Source organism: Sinohyriopsis cumingii, chromosome 10, assembly GCF_028554795.1.
Source record: "Sinohyriopsis cumingii isolate HCF-2022 chromosome 10, ASM2855479v2, whole genome shotgun sequence".
In the NCBI taxonomy this organism is placed as follows: domain Eukaryota; kingdom Metazoa; phylum Mollusca; class Bivalvia; order Unionida; family Unionidae; genus Sinohyriopsis; species Sinohyriopsis cumingii.
In genome coordinates, this window is record NC_142970.1 from 13,845,514 (window position 1) to 13,863,903 (window position 18,390).

At 38.3% G+C, this 18,390-nt stretch overlaps 1 protein-coding gene across 4 annotated transcripts in view; it reads right to left on the bottom strand.

Annotated features, from left to right (window-relative positions):
• The window catches only part of LOC149789622 (endoplasmic reticulum disulfide reductase DNAJC10-like), an 85,513-nt gene that overhangs the window by 9,317 nt on the left and 57,806 nt on the right, over positions 1 to 18,390 (bottom strand). For all 4 annotated transcript variants that reach the window (XM_089971649.1, XM_089971652.1, XM_089971650.1 and 1 more), the window contains 4 exons: positions 13,158 to 13,297; positions 11,042 to 11,243; positions 5,517 to 5,648; positions 2,872 to 2,949 (listed from right to left, as the gene is read on the bottom strand). In XM_089971649.1, coding sequence (XP_089827775.1) covers positions 2,872 to 2,949; positions 5,517 to 5,648; positions 11,042 to 11,243; positions 13,158 to 13,297 — 552 coding nt within the window. The remainder of the gene's footprint in view (positions 1 to 2,871; positions 2,950 to 5,516; positions 5,649 to 11,041; positions 11,244 to 13,157; positions 13,298 to 18,390) is intronic.

The following is an 18,390-nucleotide window of genomic DNA, read 5'->3' on the forward strand; positions in this document are numbered from 1 at the left end:
TATACCCACTTTAAAGCCCTCTAAATAGGTAGCAGATCATGGTTTATTGATTATTCTTGGGTCTCAGTAACCTGTATCATTGCTTGAACTATGCTGCAATAAGTTCAACTATAGAATTCATTAATTTCCTATTAGCTTTACATCAAATCACATAGCCAAAGACCATTTTCCAAGGCACTAGTCTGGGACAAGTTCTTTCTTTTCTATTTAAAACAAGTCAAGCAAGCACTAATTTTCATACGGATTAATCACTTTATCTACTTTTATCTCAACATTCATGCCCTCTGGACATAGTGAATGCTTGAATCTACCTCCATTTATTCATTCACATCCTGTGATACCACATTATGCAGTCATTGATAACTGTGACAAGTGGTTGAAAAAAATATTTGATCAGCCCTGTGCCATGAGCATGATTATGACCTCTGACCCCCAAATAAATAGCTTACTTTATTACCCTAAGTGCATGCTATCCCCAAAGTTGGGTCAAGGAACTTACTCTAGAACAAACATTAGGCCTCCACAAATTTTGATCATGGTATATGGTCTAATTCTATAACTATCGTACAATGACAGCGACCTTGACCTTTTGACCCCCAACATAAACAGGTTTCTTTCATGTTCAACATGCAAGTCATTCACAAACTACAGTGAAAATTCATGGTCAAGAACTGAAAATTTGTGCATAAACCATTTTTATATTTCAGTTATATTTCAGTTATAGTGACCATGGACCTTTTGCAAGCCATAAACAAAGTTTGGTCCAGGTTTGTGACGAGAACTAATTTGTTTTTTCTCTTCTTTCATCTACAATGGCCTTGATTACTGACCTTTAGATCCCAAAATCAACAGACGTCTTCCATGCCTCAATGTGTTAGCCATCCAGTTTGTTTCACATTGGTGATGTAGAACTAATGTTATTGCATACAAACTATTTTTCTTCTTTTAATGACAATGACCTTAACCTTTGATCTTCTGACCCACAGAATTGGTAGGCATCTTCCTTAACTCAGGTGCAAGCCATCCACAGCTTATGGTCCAATATATGATACAGAACTAATAATACTGTTTTGAAATTGTTTTTCTTCTTCCTGTGACAGTGACCTTGTTCTTTGATTTCTTTATCCCAAAAGTGATAAGTTTCTTCCTTAACACAAATCACTTTTAAAAACAAATGATACCAGAATACTGTAGTACTTTTCAAAGTTAACTTTTGAAGACTTCTCTCTTCAATGTAAACATCTTTTAAAAATGTATGTGGACACGAAAAAACTGTATGCTATACTTTTGTAATAGTTAAATAATCAACTGGTAATTATGCTGATTAAATAATAAAATGTTAATTATACTAATTAAATAATGAAACAGTAATTGTGCTAATTAAATAATAAACTGAAAATTGTGCTAATTAAAAAAAATCGAAATTGTGCCAGTTAATTAATAAAAGGGTGATTGTGCCAGTTAAATAATACTGTTAATAAATCTAGTTAAAAAATAAAACTGTGATTGTCCCACTTAAATATTAACATGGCAATTATGCTAGTTAAATAATAAACTGGTATTTGTGCACAAATTACACTAGAAAAATAACTATTATAGGTTACTGCATTTGTACGGGAAAATATGAACAACTTTTTTGGATGGAATACTGCACGACCTTAGGAATGCAGTATATCCATCCGACAAAACGAGTTCACATTTTCCCATACAAATGCAGTAACCTTTTTATTATATGCTCATTTTCTTATTCTACCTAAGGCTTAATTATACAAACAAAATACACTACAAGAAACAAGGTAAATGAATGTATGCCGTATTCCAAACTAAATGCACAAGCGCAGATTCATCATTACACAACAACATTAATAATGAGCACATAACTCTGCCCAGATAAATTTGAACTTAGTCACGTGCTCGACATAACTTTTGAAAGAAAATGGCATGTCTAGTTAAAATTGAAATTTGCAGTCATATTGTGAATGAATGCGCATTGCAACAACTTTTCCATCTGATCTGGAATGAATAGATTTTAGTATTTTGTTTTGATTCTACGAAAGTTCGTGATTTTGGACTGGATTCATCTGTGCAAATTGTACATGAAATACATCGGATTAAAGCAGCGCGGGATAAGCATGTTTACATCTGCAAGTGTGTTTGTCCTGTCACTGACTATTTGAAATCATAATGTGGGCAAAAATATGAAGTGTTTTAATTGCAATTATCAAAAAGATGCTACTGAATTTAATGTTTATTTCATTCTGAGTGCAGTAAGGAACAGGTAATTGCACTTGGAATATAGTCGAAATAACAGTACAATTTCGAAATGTGTAATCAAGCTTGAGAACTCATGACATGGCTCATGTAATTCGGATTAGCAGAACCAAGAAAGTACATTCTGAGGAAATTCTGAATGTAAAACTGTAAGTATATTTTTTTGCCATTCTTATTACCAGCTAAAGGAGACAGTTTATGCCTTTATAGCTTGCATGTTATTTGCAGGAACCAATCAATTTTATGAAATCTGGTGTCTATCGCAAAATCTGAAACAATGTATCAAAAAGTTAACATGGAATGTAGCAAAGCAGTTGGTATGTTGCAATCTATGAGACATCTGCTTCAGTTCATTCAGAAACAAATTTAATCAACCAAAATGTATTGCGCCTACTATGCGAATGTACATGATTTGTTTACAAAGTAGTTCCTAATACACTATTGGGCATACGTGTCCTGCGCGTGCGTGCAATATGAAGGTGTGCAATATCATAAAATACTGAACAATTCTGATAATGTAAATTTAACAGAGACAAAAATGAGCATATAATAATAAATTAATTTATTATTAATATTATTGAAGATTAATGCAATACTTACTTTATGTGGCAAGTTATTTTTCACAAACATTATGATTTCCTCAGCATTTTGACTATTAATATCCAAACCATATGGATTCTGAAAAATAATTCAATTAATTCTGTAACTATAATTACCATATCTACTTATAATATACACTTTACAGTGTGTCTGTCCCTGTCACCATCCAAATTAGCAGAGGTTTCCAAAGTAACCTGAATTTATAACACACTAAAAATAAAAATGCTAACATTTGTGACAGATTCCTTAATTAACTGATACTGCATAAACCAATCTCTAAATAAAGTAAAACCTGTTTTACTGAAGAACAGTTTCCAAGGTCTAGATTCAGAACAATTTCAAGAAAAATAACCACAATCACTGTTCATATATTCTATTCTTTATTAATAGTTCTTGCTAAAATATTGAATGTATTCATCTAAAAACAAAATTATATAGCAATAAAAATATACTTCTATCAATAAACAAGAAATCACATTTACAATTGAAGATCACATATTTTAGCATACAAAATTGTCTGAATTACTAGTTTTCCTTTATAACAACCTAAATTTGTTTTAACAATGTTTAAACTGCTTTTCTGCGAGTGGTCTGCTTTTTTTCCACTTCTTTCAGTTACAATAATAATTTTCTCCAGCCTTAAAATTTGTCTCCTTTTAGTTAGAGGTTCATCTATTGTTATTAAGGTTCTATTTGTTAAAATTATTAGTGCTCATTTGTAATATCAAATCTTAAGATGGTTTTGACTGAGCTGTGGGAAAATATGAAAAATCTATACATGTGCATTGCATATCTAACAATTATGAAACAAAATGAAACAATTATCTCATCTAGAAACAGATCCATTTACTCAGAGACAAAAGTCAATGGCTTCATTCAAAGATGACATACAGGGATTAACTTTATAAGCAAAGTGTGTAAACCGGTAAACACCAAATTGAATAGATGGCAGCTTTGCGAATGTGATGTAATCACTTAACATCGGGGGGAAATACATCAAACATCACAAGTCTTGAACACTATTAATCAAATCCCGCAAACAATTCTCTATTGCCGATTTAATAGACAATGACCTCATTCACCCCCTGGCAATACGGATTAAATCTATAGACAAACAATATAAACGACCACTACGTCAACTTTGGCACTACAACGCCAATTCTGGCATGTACATTAGCCTGGTTTACAGGGTGTAGCATCTATCACTGGTTGCAACATTCCTTTTTATAAAAATTCCTTTTATGTTTGATTTTGATCAGAACAATCATTACTAATCATGAGGTCATGGTAACAATTGATTACAAATACGTCAGTGGTGTCTGTCTGTTCTCGCAATACAGTCGTTGATAGGGATGCCAGCTCCTACGATAAGGCCAGGAAGCAGGCTAAGTACGGGAATAATTAGTCTGTTTCCCTGCTTTTTATGCTCCATGTGTTGCTCAACCATATACGAATAGCGGAGAACAAAGCAGGGAGTATACGAAGCAGGGAACCAGACTAGAAAATAATCTACATATACTTTAGTCTGGTTTACAACAAAAACTATAAAACACTATAGGCATAGCTAAAATAATTCAGACATCGGTAGCCAGCCTATTTTTTGTAATTTTTTACAAATTTAGAACAACATGAGCAGTCGTTTTTACTGGGATTAAACAATAAGTCGGTGGAGTTTATCCTTGTTTTTGCGATGCGGTTGTTCATAGCAGTGTCGAAATGCAAATTTTGCCAAGACATCGCAGTCACAGGTCACATTCAGCAGGTGGTTGCTCACAACAGCATTTATATAATAAAACTGATCTAATGTCAGTAAAAAGTCTGATTTACATCACTGTAACAGGTGACGAATGGAGGCAGCCATTTTGCCCAGCAATTCATCTTGTGATGATGCTCTGACTAAGATTGTCTTGAAGACTTTCTGCATGTCAAATATTTTGCCCTTGTTTGTCATTTGCATGCATTTATAAAGACACCTAAACTTAGTACAGTAGAACCTGTCTTAAAAGGCCACCACTTCTGCCAAAAAAATAATGGTCTCTCAAGACAGATGGTCTCTCATAAGAGGTCATAACACTATATATTCAATACATCTAAAAGCAGTGGTCTCTCAAGACAGGTTTTACTGTATACCATGTAGCCAGGATTGTACTGATGTGCCCATAAACCCTAAAAATGCATACATACCACTGAGTATAGTTTATCACTGATCACAATTCATTATCATTATCACCATCATTACTAGTAACACCATCACGACCTATTTCACCTCCAAGCCCATCACCACTTACACTAATGCCACAAACACAATTATCATTAATATCACTGTATCACTGTCAACACTAAAACGACAACTACTACCATCATCATGATTAGTATCCTTGACACTAAAACAAACATCAACACCATCATCATTCTAACCACCACCACAACCATCAATACATTTACCATAATCGCCATCGTGATCATACACATCACCAATCAAACCAACAACACCATACCATACCATCATCATCATCACCAATTTCATTACCATCATCATTACCAATTTCATTACCTTCATCACCAATTTCATTACCATCATCACCAATTTCATTACCACCATCACCATCATCACCAATTTCATGACCATCATCATCAGTTCTCACCTGAGTCTGTCCAGGTTTCACAGTCCCTTGATAAAATCGTACTGAGGGATAAGCTCTTACTCCGGCTTGTTGACACAGGCCTCTATTGGCATCACAGTCCACTTTACCAGCTTTTGCAATGCCCTCAATACCCTAAAATATAAAGTAAATACAGAGTGAAGGGGATTCATGTGAACTAGGATAGGCAGGTTAATTTTTGCACATCTCTAACACTATCTATTAATATGTCTGGTCCTACTGGCATGAAGAATAAAGAAGTCCTTTTTTTATTTCGCATTTTAACTCTAATTGTCTCCTTAAAAAAAGAATTAGTTTTATTATTAATTTACTCATTTAATTTCTTACTCAGTTCTTTCATCATGGCAGCACTTTCTCAATATGAACCATGGGATATTGTGATAACTGATGTCTGTCTGTCCATAATTACATCTCTTCATGAATTGCTAGGGAGAAGCTGTGATGACAAAAATTTGTTCAAACCATACTGTAAAGTAGAAATTCATGAAAACCAATTTTTCCCAGTAAAATATGTTTCTTTGAGAATTCTTACCCAATCATAATACCTTAGGAGAATCAATACTTTACAAATCCAGCCCTCAAAGAAACTACATTTAGCTAAAGGGTACTACAAGTTGTCTGCTGACCTATGTGGCGATCAGGCATAGTGATCTCCCCTTAAGTACAAGAATTGGTGGCAAAGTCTAAGAACCTCTCAGTTATTACACGCTCTCTATGAATGTAACTGTGGGGAGGCTAGGATGTGTATGTGTATTATGACTGGGTAAATATTATCAAATGAAATATATTGCACTAGGAAAAACTGGTTTCTTCTTTAAAAGCATCACCCAAACATAATACTATTGGATAATAGGTTAGAAGTAGTGGAAGGTACCATCTTCAGTCCACAGCTTTTAGGTAACCTGACTGCATGGGAATCCATCTGTCAGGGTGTGGCTTCAAATAGGGAAAAATATTCCTCTGTAAATCCAGTGGAAGATGTGAAGCAGTGTCTTTAGAAGCTGTCAATCAACCTGGAAAGTTAACCTGTTCGGCCACAAACATAGGTTCTACCAGATCAAATTTGACACTTTGGGATGAAAGAACTCTCCATCCCACAGCCTGAATGATGACAGTTAGCAAACAGTATCGGACAAATGATAGGCTGGAGGCAAATGCTCTAACCTTGTGCGTTGCCAAAATGCATAATAAGTTCATGTGAGATGGGGTTATTTCTCTATGTGCTGAGTGAACAACCCACTTAATCCAGGATGTCTATGTTGATATATATATATATATATATATATATATATATATATATATATATATATATATATATATATATATATATATATATATATATATATATATATATATACACACACACACACACACACCTACCTGTCCTGGCTGTTTTATTAATGTAACTGGGTCTTGTAGGCCTTCAGCTGATGTGTCCAGATGAGACAGAGATTTCATGGCAAAAGTCTGGTTACCTGTGGAAGGAAGCCAGTTCTTGGCAATGAAAGAAGGATGCTGCCATGAGTGAGTCTGACCTGTCTTGTCAGAACTGCATGTTATTCTGGTCTGCTAATATGGTATGCATTTTGCTAATTCTGCCTGGAGTCACTTATGCCATGGCAAATATGTATATGGAGTTGTTGTTACTTATGCCATGGCAAATATGTATGTGGAGCTGTTGTTGACAATAACATCTTAGAAAGTCACACACCATGATGCAAAGGTCTGGGAACTTGATTCTTTCTTGTTGTTTGAGATAAGTCACTAATGTAGAGTTGTTGGATAGAATGAGAACTCCCTTGCCATTTAAACATTCCTGCCACCAGTGAAAGGCTTTCACAATAGCCTTAATCTCCAGATGATTGATATTCAGATGCCATGTCTGAAGTGTCCATGAACTGCTGGCTTCATGAAAGAATGGTAGCAGGTGGGCTCCCCAGCCTTCTGTACTTGCCTCAGTACAGACTGTAATCTTGGGCAGTTGTACTTCCAGAGTTATACCCACCATGAGACAAGTTGGATACCCCATTTCTGCAGATGGTGTCTCAAATGTGTGCAGATGGGGAGAGGTTGGAGCAGTGAGCAAACTTTTGACCTGCACTGAGATGAGAGAATCATTAGGAATGGTAACATAAAAAAGAGGTCTTGGACAATGAAGTCTGCTGCCACATTGAGAAAGCCTAGTAGGCGAAGGAATTCCCATGCTGATAGAATTTTCCTCCATAGCAAAGAAGCCAACATGGTTAGGATTTTCAATGCCTGATCCTGAACAATGATGTCTGTGTAATGAACTCCATACCTAGGTAAACAAATTGTTGTGATGTTACCAGGTCTGATTATTTGTTGTTGATGAGAAGCACAGGCTGGTAAGCAGTGTAACACAAGTTATCATGTCATGTCAAGAAATAACTCACCTACTGTTTCTGCAGGATGTTGTCCAGTTAACTTGATGTTGCCACAGTAGAAATGGCAGCATTAGTTGCTTCATCATACAAGTGAAGACCCAGGGGCTGATGTCGAGTCCTAATGAATGGGAAAACCCCGAATTGGTATACAATGTTGTAGGCAAACTGCAGGAATGTTCTGGAAGCCTTGTGAATAGGGACAAAAAGGTATGCATCTTTTAAGTCCACATTGATGGTGAAGTCTTCCTCTTGGATACTGTTTCAAAATGCACCATGGTGTTTCAATTGAGAACCAATTGGCATGATGATGAATTGATTAATGGTGCTTATGTTGATGAATGGAGGCAGAAATGCCATTGCTGCCATTTGGACCAAGAAAAGTTGGGGATAGAACCCCTGAAAAATGTTGGAATGAACAATTAGACCATCTTGGTGCTTTATCCACTTCGGCTTGTGAGAACTGTAGGAACCGCTGGGTGGAGCTTCAATAGGAAAGTTTTTCAGAAGTTCATGTCTTATGTGTGGCTCTTTGGTCCTTTTATTGATTTCCTGTATATCCTTGTATCTATGCTGTGGTTGCAAGGGAGGGAAATTGGTCTCCTTGGTGGCTTGTTTGCAGGCTTCTTCCATCTGGCCGTTAAAAGGATGGTTATAGGGCTGGTCCTTCAGTAAACTGCAAGCAGAAAGCGCCAACTTGCATTCCGCTAATTGAAATTTGTAGCTGTGGATACAGCATTGGCCAAAATGTGTTCAGCAGTTCTGTTGAGTACTTGGGTCATTCTTGAGACACCTTGTGGTTTTTGTCGTGGGAGACGAGAAGCTATGTTCTATGTGTTGGAATATAGCCATAGAAACAAAGTCCAAGATCCAAGCCAAGGCAATGATATTGTACACTAACTGCTTACTACCATCAAAGGCCATCCGATCCATATGTATGAAGTGTGACTTTGTCATCCCCAATGTGGAAATATCACTGCTAGTTTCCAGATGAAATACAGGTGTGTTATGACCAAGGAAGAATTGCCAACAAACTAATGATGCAGGCAAGACAGAATGTCTGTAACCATCCCAGACTGTGAAAGTAATCAAAGTTGGAATCTCCTGTTTCATCATAAGATTAAGATATACTGGAGCTCTGGAGTGGGAGGAGGGGGTCAGAACTTTAAGGATCAAAGGCAGAAAAACATAAAAGATGGTTACCTGGAAAAAAGTGATAGCAGACAACCTCAATTACAAAATTACCTATGGGGAAGGTCAAGGCAGCATGTACTGGTAGAATCATTGAAGCATTGTGTTCCTAGGCTAAGGATGCCATGGTAAAGGAAACTCACCTGTATGTACCAGAAATGATAGAATTAAAAGTAGTTTCTTAAGGGCATAAGACATGCACACATATAAATACTGAAACCCGAATCTATCTTGTGAAGTTGCATAGGCTACCCATTTGAGTGACTAAGTGCTCTTCAAATATAATGGAATGCTTATGCAGATAAATAGGACTCCAGTGTCACCTATAAAAACATGCATGAACAAAAAGTGTCTGAGTGAACTATGTATAGAAATTTTAACTGCACTTGTCCGACCAGAACAGAAGCAATACAGAAATGTACACAAATGTCTACATTACAGACAAAAACCTTTACATAAAAGGGAACTGAGGCATTGTTATAGATACATACAGGCAATTACCTGATGGGAAAATCGTTATAGATACATACAGGCAATTACCTGTAGCGAAAAAGGCCCACAAACTGCCTGTACAAGTAAAAACATTTAAGCTGGTGCCTGCAAGCTATGAATGCCTTGGAATCGAAACTCGCTGATATGTACCTGTTTGTAATTGAATTACACATATATTAGGAGTTTTTATAAGTGCTAGAGACTTGCATGTACAAAAAAAATTATAACCCGAACTGAATTTCAAGTCGCTTAGGCTCCCTGTGCAAGTATCTAAATGTGTGACATTGAAAAATTGTTAGCGAATTGAACTCTGTTGGCATAAAGAGAATATGTTGGCAATTAGATAGAGTATACTTTCCTTAGAAGTGAAAACTCCTCAAACTTGTAATGGTACATCTTCCACAGAAGTAATAACTGAGAGGTTTTTTATACTTTGCCGCCAATTCTTATACCTAATGAGAGACCACTCTGCATGACCACCACATAGGTTGGCAGACAACTTTTAGCTCCCTTTAGCTAAAAGTTTTATCTGGGAGGGTTGGATTTGTGAGGTAGTAGTAGTTCTCCTTAGGTATCATGATTGGGTGACATATTTAAAAAAGAAGCTGATAGACTGGTGGTATGAAGATATGAACAAAAGAAGTATCATTTGGAATTCCTTTCCTGAGGTTCCAGAGTGGGTTGGGGTCAAAGGTCATACAGTAATTGTAATATATGAATTCAAATAATCATAGTAGGAAGACATAATCTGAAATATGGATTTTGTGTTACAGCTCTGGTCACAGCCCATGAGAGGGTAGCATTACCACTCAAGTCACAGCCTCTGGGAGTGAGCATTACAATTCAAGGGTCAATCCCTAGGGAGAGGTTACAGCTTGGGTAACAGCTCTTGGGAAGGGAGCATTACAACTCAGATCCCAGTCTTTGGGAGGTTAGCATTACCACCCAAATCACACCTGCTGTGAGTGAGCTTAACACCTCAGGTACAATGTGGGAGGATGGGGGTGGGGGAAGCATTACAACTCATGGGTCACAACCCCAAAATATATGGGTCACAGTCCCATAAAGGGGAGCATTACAACATGTGGATTACAGCCCCATGGAGAGGAACATTACAAATGATGGGTCTACAGCCCAATGGAGGGGACCATTAAAAATGATGGGTCCACAGTCCCATGGAGGTGAGCATTCATTCAAACTGAGGAACACACAATAAATGTGTGTGGATTCATCATGGCCAACAAAATTCTATTAGAAGTTTTACTAGTTCTCTGACTTTTCACATTCTACATATGATATATATTACACCTGTATAATAGTGACTAAGAAAGAAAAATCTACATATATCAAACATTGTTGAAAAATATTGCAATTTTGCTCAATGAGATCAAGCCAGGATAATTATTAGATTGAACTTCTTACCTCAGCAACTTTCTCAAATTCTGGCTTGAAAACTTGACAGTGGCCACACCAAGGGGCAAAAAAATCAATAATCCATGGTGTAGAGCTTGTTAAAACATTTCCAAAGAATTTATTCCAGTCTAATGCCTCCACTTTGGAAGGAAGGAAGTCATACACCCAAGACTTCAGTGACTCGGCATCTCTGTTCCAGCCACTATGCGCACTGAAATAGATCATAATGTGTCAGAATTTCTTATTTACATTGGTACTAGAAATCAATGAAATCAAAAATGGTAATCTAAAGTTTATACAGTCCTTGTGATTTGTTTTTCAAGGACTTTTCAAAGAGTTTGCAAGGACTTACAAACGTTTTCATTGACTATTTATTCTTATGGAAATTTAACTTTCTCAATACTGTGTTTCAATATTTTATTATGGGGGAACCAATTTTCTAGAATTCTGTGGTTCTTCGGAACCAAAGACCCTAAGAAAAATGAGCACATGCAAAATACTATGTTATGCCAATATTTCTTTTAACTTACTGTAAAATAAATATGAAGCAGTTTGTACTTTTTCACTGTACAAGTATGCATACAGTATCAGCTGTCTTTACCACTCACTCCTTGAAATTTACCACTCACTCCTTGAAACTGTTGTAAGTACAGAATGCAGAAAAAGTATAAAAAGTATTTCAATACCACAGTACAAGCCACACAGGTCATATAGGCATTCAAAACCAACTATTTCAATAATGTGTGTCATTTTTTAGAATTTGAATCTACATTCACCTTACCCTCAATAACTCACACACATCAGGGTCCAAAGAGATAGACTGCACTATAAGTAAGGGTGCAAGTTATTGAGGGACCTCCCGAAAATCCACTAGACAAAAGACATCCAGAAAATTACGGGGGAGGGAAACGGGGGGTGCTGTTTAATGACTGAATCCTTGTTTTATAATCATGTCGAGAATAATTGTCAATAAAGCGCCTTTTCTGATGAAGTTGTTCGTTATTTGGTATAAATTATGTTTATATTCAAAATGTCCAACATCTGAAAGATTGATAACATGATTTCAACTGGTTTCAACATCCAACATGGTACGTGAAAACATTCGTATACCGATTTTGGTCCAAATGTTGACATACTTTTGCAGTGTAACATATTTTTGAGCCATCAGAACGACATCACTATATGTACTACTTCCGCAATGTTGGCAACGCATCTTCCATGTTGGATTACATGCCTTATTCACTCAATTCAAAACAAAATTTTAGGCAAGGCACATCAGTATTACAACTGTTGCTCTCTAACAATGTTGACAACAATATGTCATTATGGGTCTATCAAATGAATGATGGAATAAAATGATTGGGTGTCTTTAACTTGCATAATTTGCATGCTTTCTGGATTGCCTAACAATAAACCATCTGCAAAAAAGCATTTTTGTGGGGTTGGGGTACAACTGTTCATCAATTTTAAGATTTATACTTTTTTGTTTTTTAGTTAGGTTTCCTTCTTTTTTTTCCAAAGGACTTTTTTTTAGGTTTTTAAGGTCAAAATGAAATTTGAAGTTTTCTGAGGTCCACTGTGGACCCTGAGTACTGTAATTGTCTCAACTTAAAATAACTTTTGTTGCTGTGCCATAAAGCACCAAACCAAAACTAACAATCTGAATTGCAAAAGTAGTCCTCCTGCTTGAAAAGAATTAGAATTGTTCATTGTGGATTGAAATTTGTGGATTGAGGAAGTCGTACTGCTGTTTGCAAAGAAGGATAACTGTTCACCGAGTAAACAGAATGCCTAATCTGGGGCCTTTTCCAAAACAAGATTCATACAAAATCATTAATTGCAATTAAGACAGAAACCCTACTGTTGATTTTCACTTTCTGTGATCTTTGAACCTTGACTTAAGTCATACTTTTACACATATTTTTATGCAACATCAATAGTTTGGAAAGGGAACTAACTCTTACAGTATTTCCTCCAGTTACTTTAATGCACAAACCAGACCCTGCACTACTAGAATTCTGGACGTGTCTGGGAAATTATCATGACTTTGCACAAAATCTTAAAGCTGGAAATACAAATGCAGCAACTATTCCTGCAAATACAGGATAGTTAAAGATCCACTCACAAGTAACTTCCAGTGTTTGTACTTCCGGCTGGGAATAGCCTCATTGTGGGGTAGGAATGTACTTGTTGTTCTTGACATAGATTGTGCTGGGCAACACAGTCCACCTGAGCCACATGGATGTTCTTGGAACCTTTCAACATCTGGAAAAAATGACAGGTGATTATTCAACCTTCATAAAGAGTCTTCTGGATGATTCATTTTACCTTTAAAATGTAATGGAAATTAAAAGATGGAGGAAGAAAAGATGAAAATATTATGTTGAATATCACTAATCAAATGAGTAGATCTGACTGGGGACTTTTCATCCCATAAAAAGGAGTGGCTGGGTTTGACTGGGGACTTCTCATCACATAAAAAGGAATGATTTGGGTTTGACTGGGGACTTCTCATCCCAAAAATGGTAATGACTGGGTTAAACTGCAGCATCCCAGAAAAATGTGTGTGTGAGTGATTTGGATTTTTAACATAGCTTTAATAATTTTTCCATCATATCACTACAATGTCTGCAATGGGGCAGTGTATGATGATGTCTAGCACTAGGACATCGTGCCACAGATATGTAGCACGATGTCCCACCTAGTCACATTATCCTGACACCAACCTCTTAATGCTGAGTGCCTAGCAAACAGCTGTTAGTACCATATTTATAAGTCTTTATTATGACTCAGTAGGGGTTAAAACCCACAACCTCCCACATCTAGGGCAGATGCTATAACCACTAGGCCACCAGGGCTCTCTACTAAGGCACAAAATCCCTTCAAAATTAATTAAAAGGGACTCAGATACACACAACTTTGGAGGAAATGGCTAAAACAACACCAAATTGGATGTTTGGCCAAAGTAAAGACTGAGACAGAACGAAGGTAAATCCTGACACATGTATAAGGAGAGGATAATTAGGTTTGTCTGGGGACACTGCATCCCAGAAAAGGAATAATTGGGTTTGACTGGGGACTTTGCACAATGCATCCTCAAAAAGGGAATAATTGGGTTAAACTGGGGACTCTGCATCCCAGAAAATAAACAACTGAGTTTGACTGGGGACTTTGCAATGCCCTCCCCCCCCAAAAATGGGTTAAACTGGGGACTTTGCTTTCCAGAAATGGAATAATTGGGTTTGACTGGGGATTTTACATCCAAGAAAAAGGACTGAATGGATTAAACTGCAGACTATGCATCCCAGGAAAGGGTCTGTGTACGTGATTTTAATTTTTAATACAGCTTTAAAAAATTTCAGTCATATCTCTATGATGTCTGCAGTATGGCAGTTTTATAGTGATGTCTAGCACTGGGGGATTATGCCACAAATAATATCATCAAGTCCATTTTCCTGTCACTGGCTGACCAGTCCTAACACAAACCTCTTAATGCTGAGCGCCAATCAAGGCAGTTGCTAGTACCATCTGTATAAGTCTTTGGTATGACTTGGCCAAAGTTTCAATCCATGACCTCCTGCATCTGAGGTGGACACTCTAACCACTTAGGCCACCGATGTGCTCACCATAAAAGGGAATAATTGGGTCTGATTGGGGAGTGCATCTAAGAAAAGAGAAAGGAGTTTACTGGTGACTTTGCTTTTCCAGAAAATGGAATAAATGACTTTGACTGGAAACTTTGCATCACAGAAAAAGGAACAGGGTTTAACTACGGACTTTGAGGAAACAATTAGGTTTAAATGGGGATTTTGCAATCCAGAAAAGGGATTAACTGGGTTTAACTGGGGACTTTGCATCCCAGAAAAGGGAATAATTAGGTTCAACTGGGGACTTTACATCCCAGAAAATGGAAGCAATGCAAAGGTAGTAAGTAATACATTACAGCAATTAAAATAAAATAACATGGTTATGGCTTCTCTCTTATTAACTAATGAAAAAGAAAATTCCTTATAACAGTTTAGTGTCATAATAAAAGTCATGTGAAAAAAATAAAAAAGTAAACTAAAGTATGAGACCTTGGGAAATCATTGGTAATTTATAAATTGAACACATAGCTTTTCTTTTGTTGAAAATCACCAATATACACTTTTTGTGTTTTTTATATATAAAAGTGGTCAATGATCTTCAATTGTACAAATCTGTTGAAAGCAAACTTTTAGTAAATTATGTTTCTCCGAGAATACTTACCCGATCACATTAATGTAAGGGAATATAAGCCTGCTACCTCTCAAATCCAGCCCTACTAAAAGACGAAAATTCGTCTTTTCGGTCTATCTTATATAGACCAAAGGGCAATAACTCTTGCCCCTTATCTCCCCTTGCCACCGCCAGGTGTCGCTAGTTTTTTAAGCTGAGCGATATATATTATACGAGGATGCTCGCATAGCGGGGTGGTTGGGAGGGTTTTTAAGTAATGTGATTGGGTAAGTATTCTCAGAGAAACATAATTTACTAAAAATTTGCTTTCTCCTTCAAATACGTTCCCCAATCAAATTAACGTTAGGAGAATAAGTAACAGGAGGAGAGAATGCTGAGCATCCTACCTCCACCCCGGGTACCTTCTAGGGAATGATGGCTGGATTCCCCATTTGAACGATAACCCGTTCTCCTAATTTCATCAGCAACACAGCCTAGGGTCACATGATATGTGACCCCTATATATGGTTAAGAAGATAGTTATTGAAATCTTCTTACCTATGAAATTTCACTGGCGAATCCAGCGAAGCTGATAGGCTGTACTGATTGTTTTAAATGGGTCTGGTGGTCATCTGGGCTGCCGACACCGGACCTACCAGATTCAAGGTTTGCCTCTGAGAAGCCAAATCTCTGAGATAAAAACTGGAGAAGGTTGACTCTGCATGCCAGCCAACAGCTTCTATTATATCTCAGATCGAAACATTGCGTTCGAATGCCAGGCTCACTGAGACTGCTCTAATCTCATGAGCCGTAATCTTCATGAGGCGACTCTGATCTTGTGAGACCTCAGAGTACGCTGAGCGTATAACCCACTTCAGCCATGAAGCAAGGGCTTGAGGGGTGATATCCCATTTACCAGCTTTGACCGGAAGAAAGAGGTGCTTACGTGTGTCCTGACACGCCTCTGTGCGTTTTAAATAGTGCTTGAGTGCACGAACAGGATCTTGCATGGCTGCTGCTCTTGATTTATCTATGGAAGAGAGCGAGCGAATGACAATTCTTTGATTGCCAATGGATGGTAACCTATTTTTGGCTACAAAGCCTGGCTGCGTCAGGAGGACCACAGAACCATCTGATCTGAACTGAAGAAAGTTCGGGTCACTGGAAAGGGCATGTAACTCGCTCACCCTGCATGCTGAAGCTAAGGCTATCAAGAAACATGTTTTGTATGATAGTAGCTTTAACGAAGTGTGGCCTAAAGGTTCAAATTTGTCTGAATTGAGCCATGTTAAAACCCAGGACAGATTCCATTTTGGAAACAGGGTGAGGGATTCTGGTCGACTGAAATCAAAATAGGCTAAAAGATCTGATAGATCTTTGTTATGCCCAATGTCACATCTACCATGATGGTGGAATGTGTCTGATATCATGGAGCGGTAGCCTTTGATAGTAATTGGGGCCAACTGTTTCTCCTTGAAAAGCCAGAGAAAAAAGTTGGCCAGTTGAGAGATTGAGACACTCAAAGGGACGATGTTATTGATATGGCACCAGTCCCTGAAAACACGCCACTTTCCCTCGTAAGCCTTCAGAGTGGAGGGCCTTCTTGCTCTTGAGATTCTCTCCACAATCGAAGGTTTAAATTGTTTGTCTCGCAAGGCTGCCCGGACAAGAGCCAAGCGTGAAGAAGAAGACGATGCAGGCAGGGGTGGAACACCCGTGACCGCAGTTGTTTGAGAAGATTTGGGCTGGTTGGAATCTTCCTGGGTAGATCTATCGCTAGATCGAGTAGATCGGTAACCCAGGACTTGTTCCATCTGAGAGGGGTAATCAGAATCATCCGACAGTTCTGACCCCTTAACCTCTTGATTATTTTTGGTACCAAAACCGTGGGAGGGTAGGTGAATGCCCACAACCCCTCCCAGCTGATTGACAGAACGTCCACAGCCCAAGCCTCTGGGTCTGGAACCGGAGAGACAAAGGTGGGCAACTTGCGATTCCACCTTGTCGCAAAAAGATCGATCATCGGACGCCTCCAAAGTGTGCAAATCCGAAGAAAGACTGATTGATGGAGTGACCATTCCGTGTGAATGATTTGACCTTTCCTGGATAGAGTGTCGGCCAAGACATTGAGTCTGCCGGGAATGTGTCTGATTTGTACGTTGATGTGGAGGTTGTCGCACCAACGTAGAAACTGCCAGATCAGAATGCACAGGTCTGGTGATTTGGTGCCCCCTTGTTTGAGGAGGTAAGTCACCACCCCGGAGTTGTCTGACATAATGAGGACAGTTTTTCCCGAGAGTTGATCCTTCCAGAAATGAAAGGCATTGATGACAGCCCTCATTTCTAAAAGGTTGATGTGGAGAGACCTCTCCTCTGGCTCCCACGTGCCGCTGACTGTAGCAAAGTCTGGCAACAGGTGGGCACCCCAACCGTAGGTACTGGTGTCAGTACATACTGTTATCTCCACTTGGGGCATCTCCAGAGGAATCCCCATGGACAGCCAACCTGGGTTGTGCCACTGACTCAGGAATGATTGTATCTCGGGCGTGATCATTATTGTTTGATTGAGGGGGCTTGAAAAAGGGGCGCCATTGTGCCATTAACGTCATTTGTACGGGACGCATAAAAAGACAGCCAAGTGTGATCAAGTCCACCACCGCATTGAATAATCCTAGGAGTTGCAAGAATTCTCTGTTGAAATCCACGTCCTGTTGGAAATGGACTCGACGAGTTCGACGATCTGGATTACGCGAGCGCGAGGAAGTCGTACCAGATTCAGATCGGTGAGAAACTCCATACCCAGATGGACAAAACGCTGAGATGGACGGAGATCGGACTTTTTCCAGTTCACGAGAAAGCCTAGATGATCTAAAAGTGCTAAAAGATCGTTTCTGCCTTTGAGCAGAATAGAACTTACCATACGTTTCTGGAGGATGTCATCCAAGTACACTGCCATCCCTGTGGATGAAGTCGAGCAGAACAGGGTGACAACGCAGTCCATAACCTTGGTAAAACCCCAAGGGCTGATGTTGAGGCCAAAAGGTATGACCTGGAACTGATAAACCGCGTCACGGTAAGCGAATCGGAGAAATTTCCGTGACGTGGGGTGGATAGGGACGTGAAAATATGCATTGGTCATATCTAGACTGACGGCATAATTG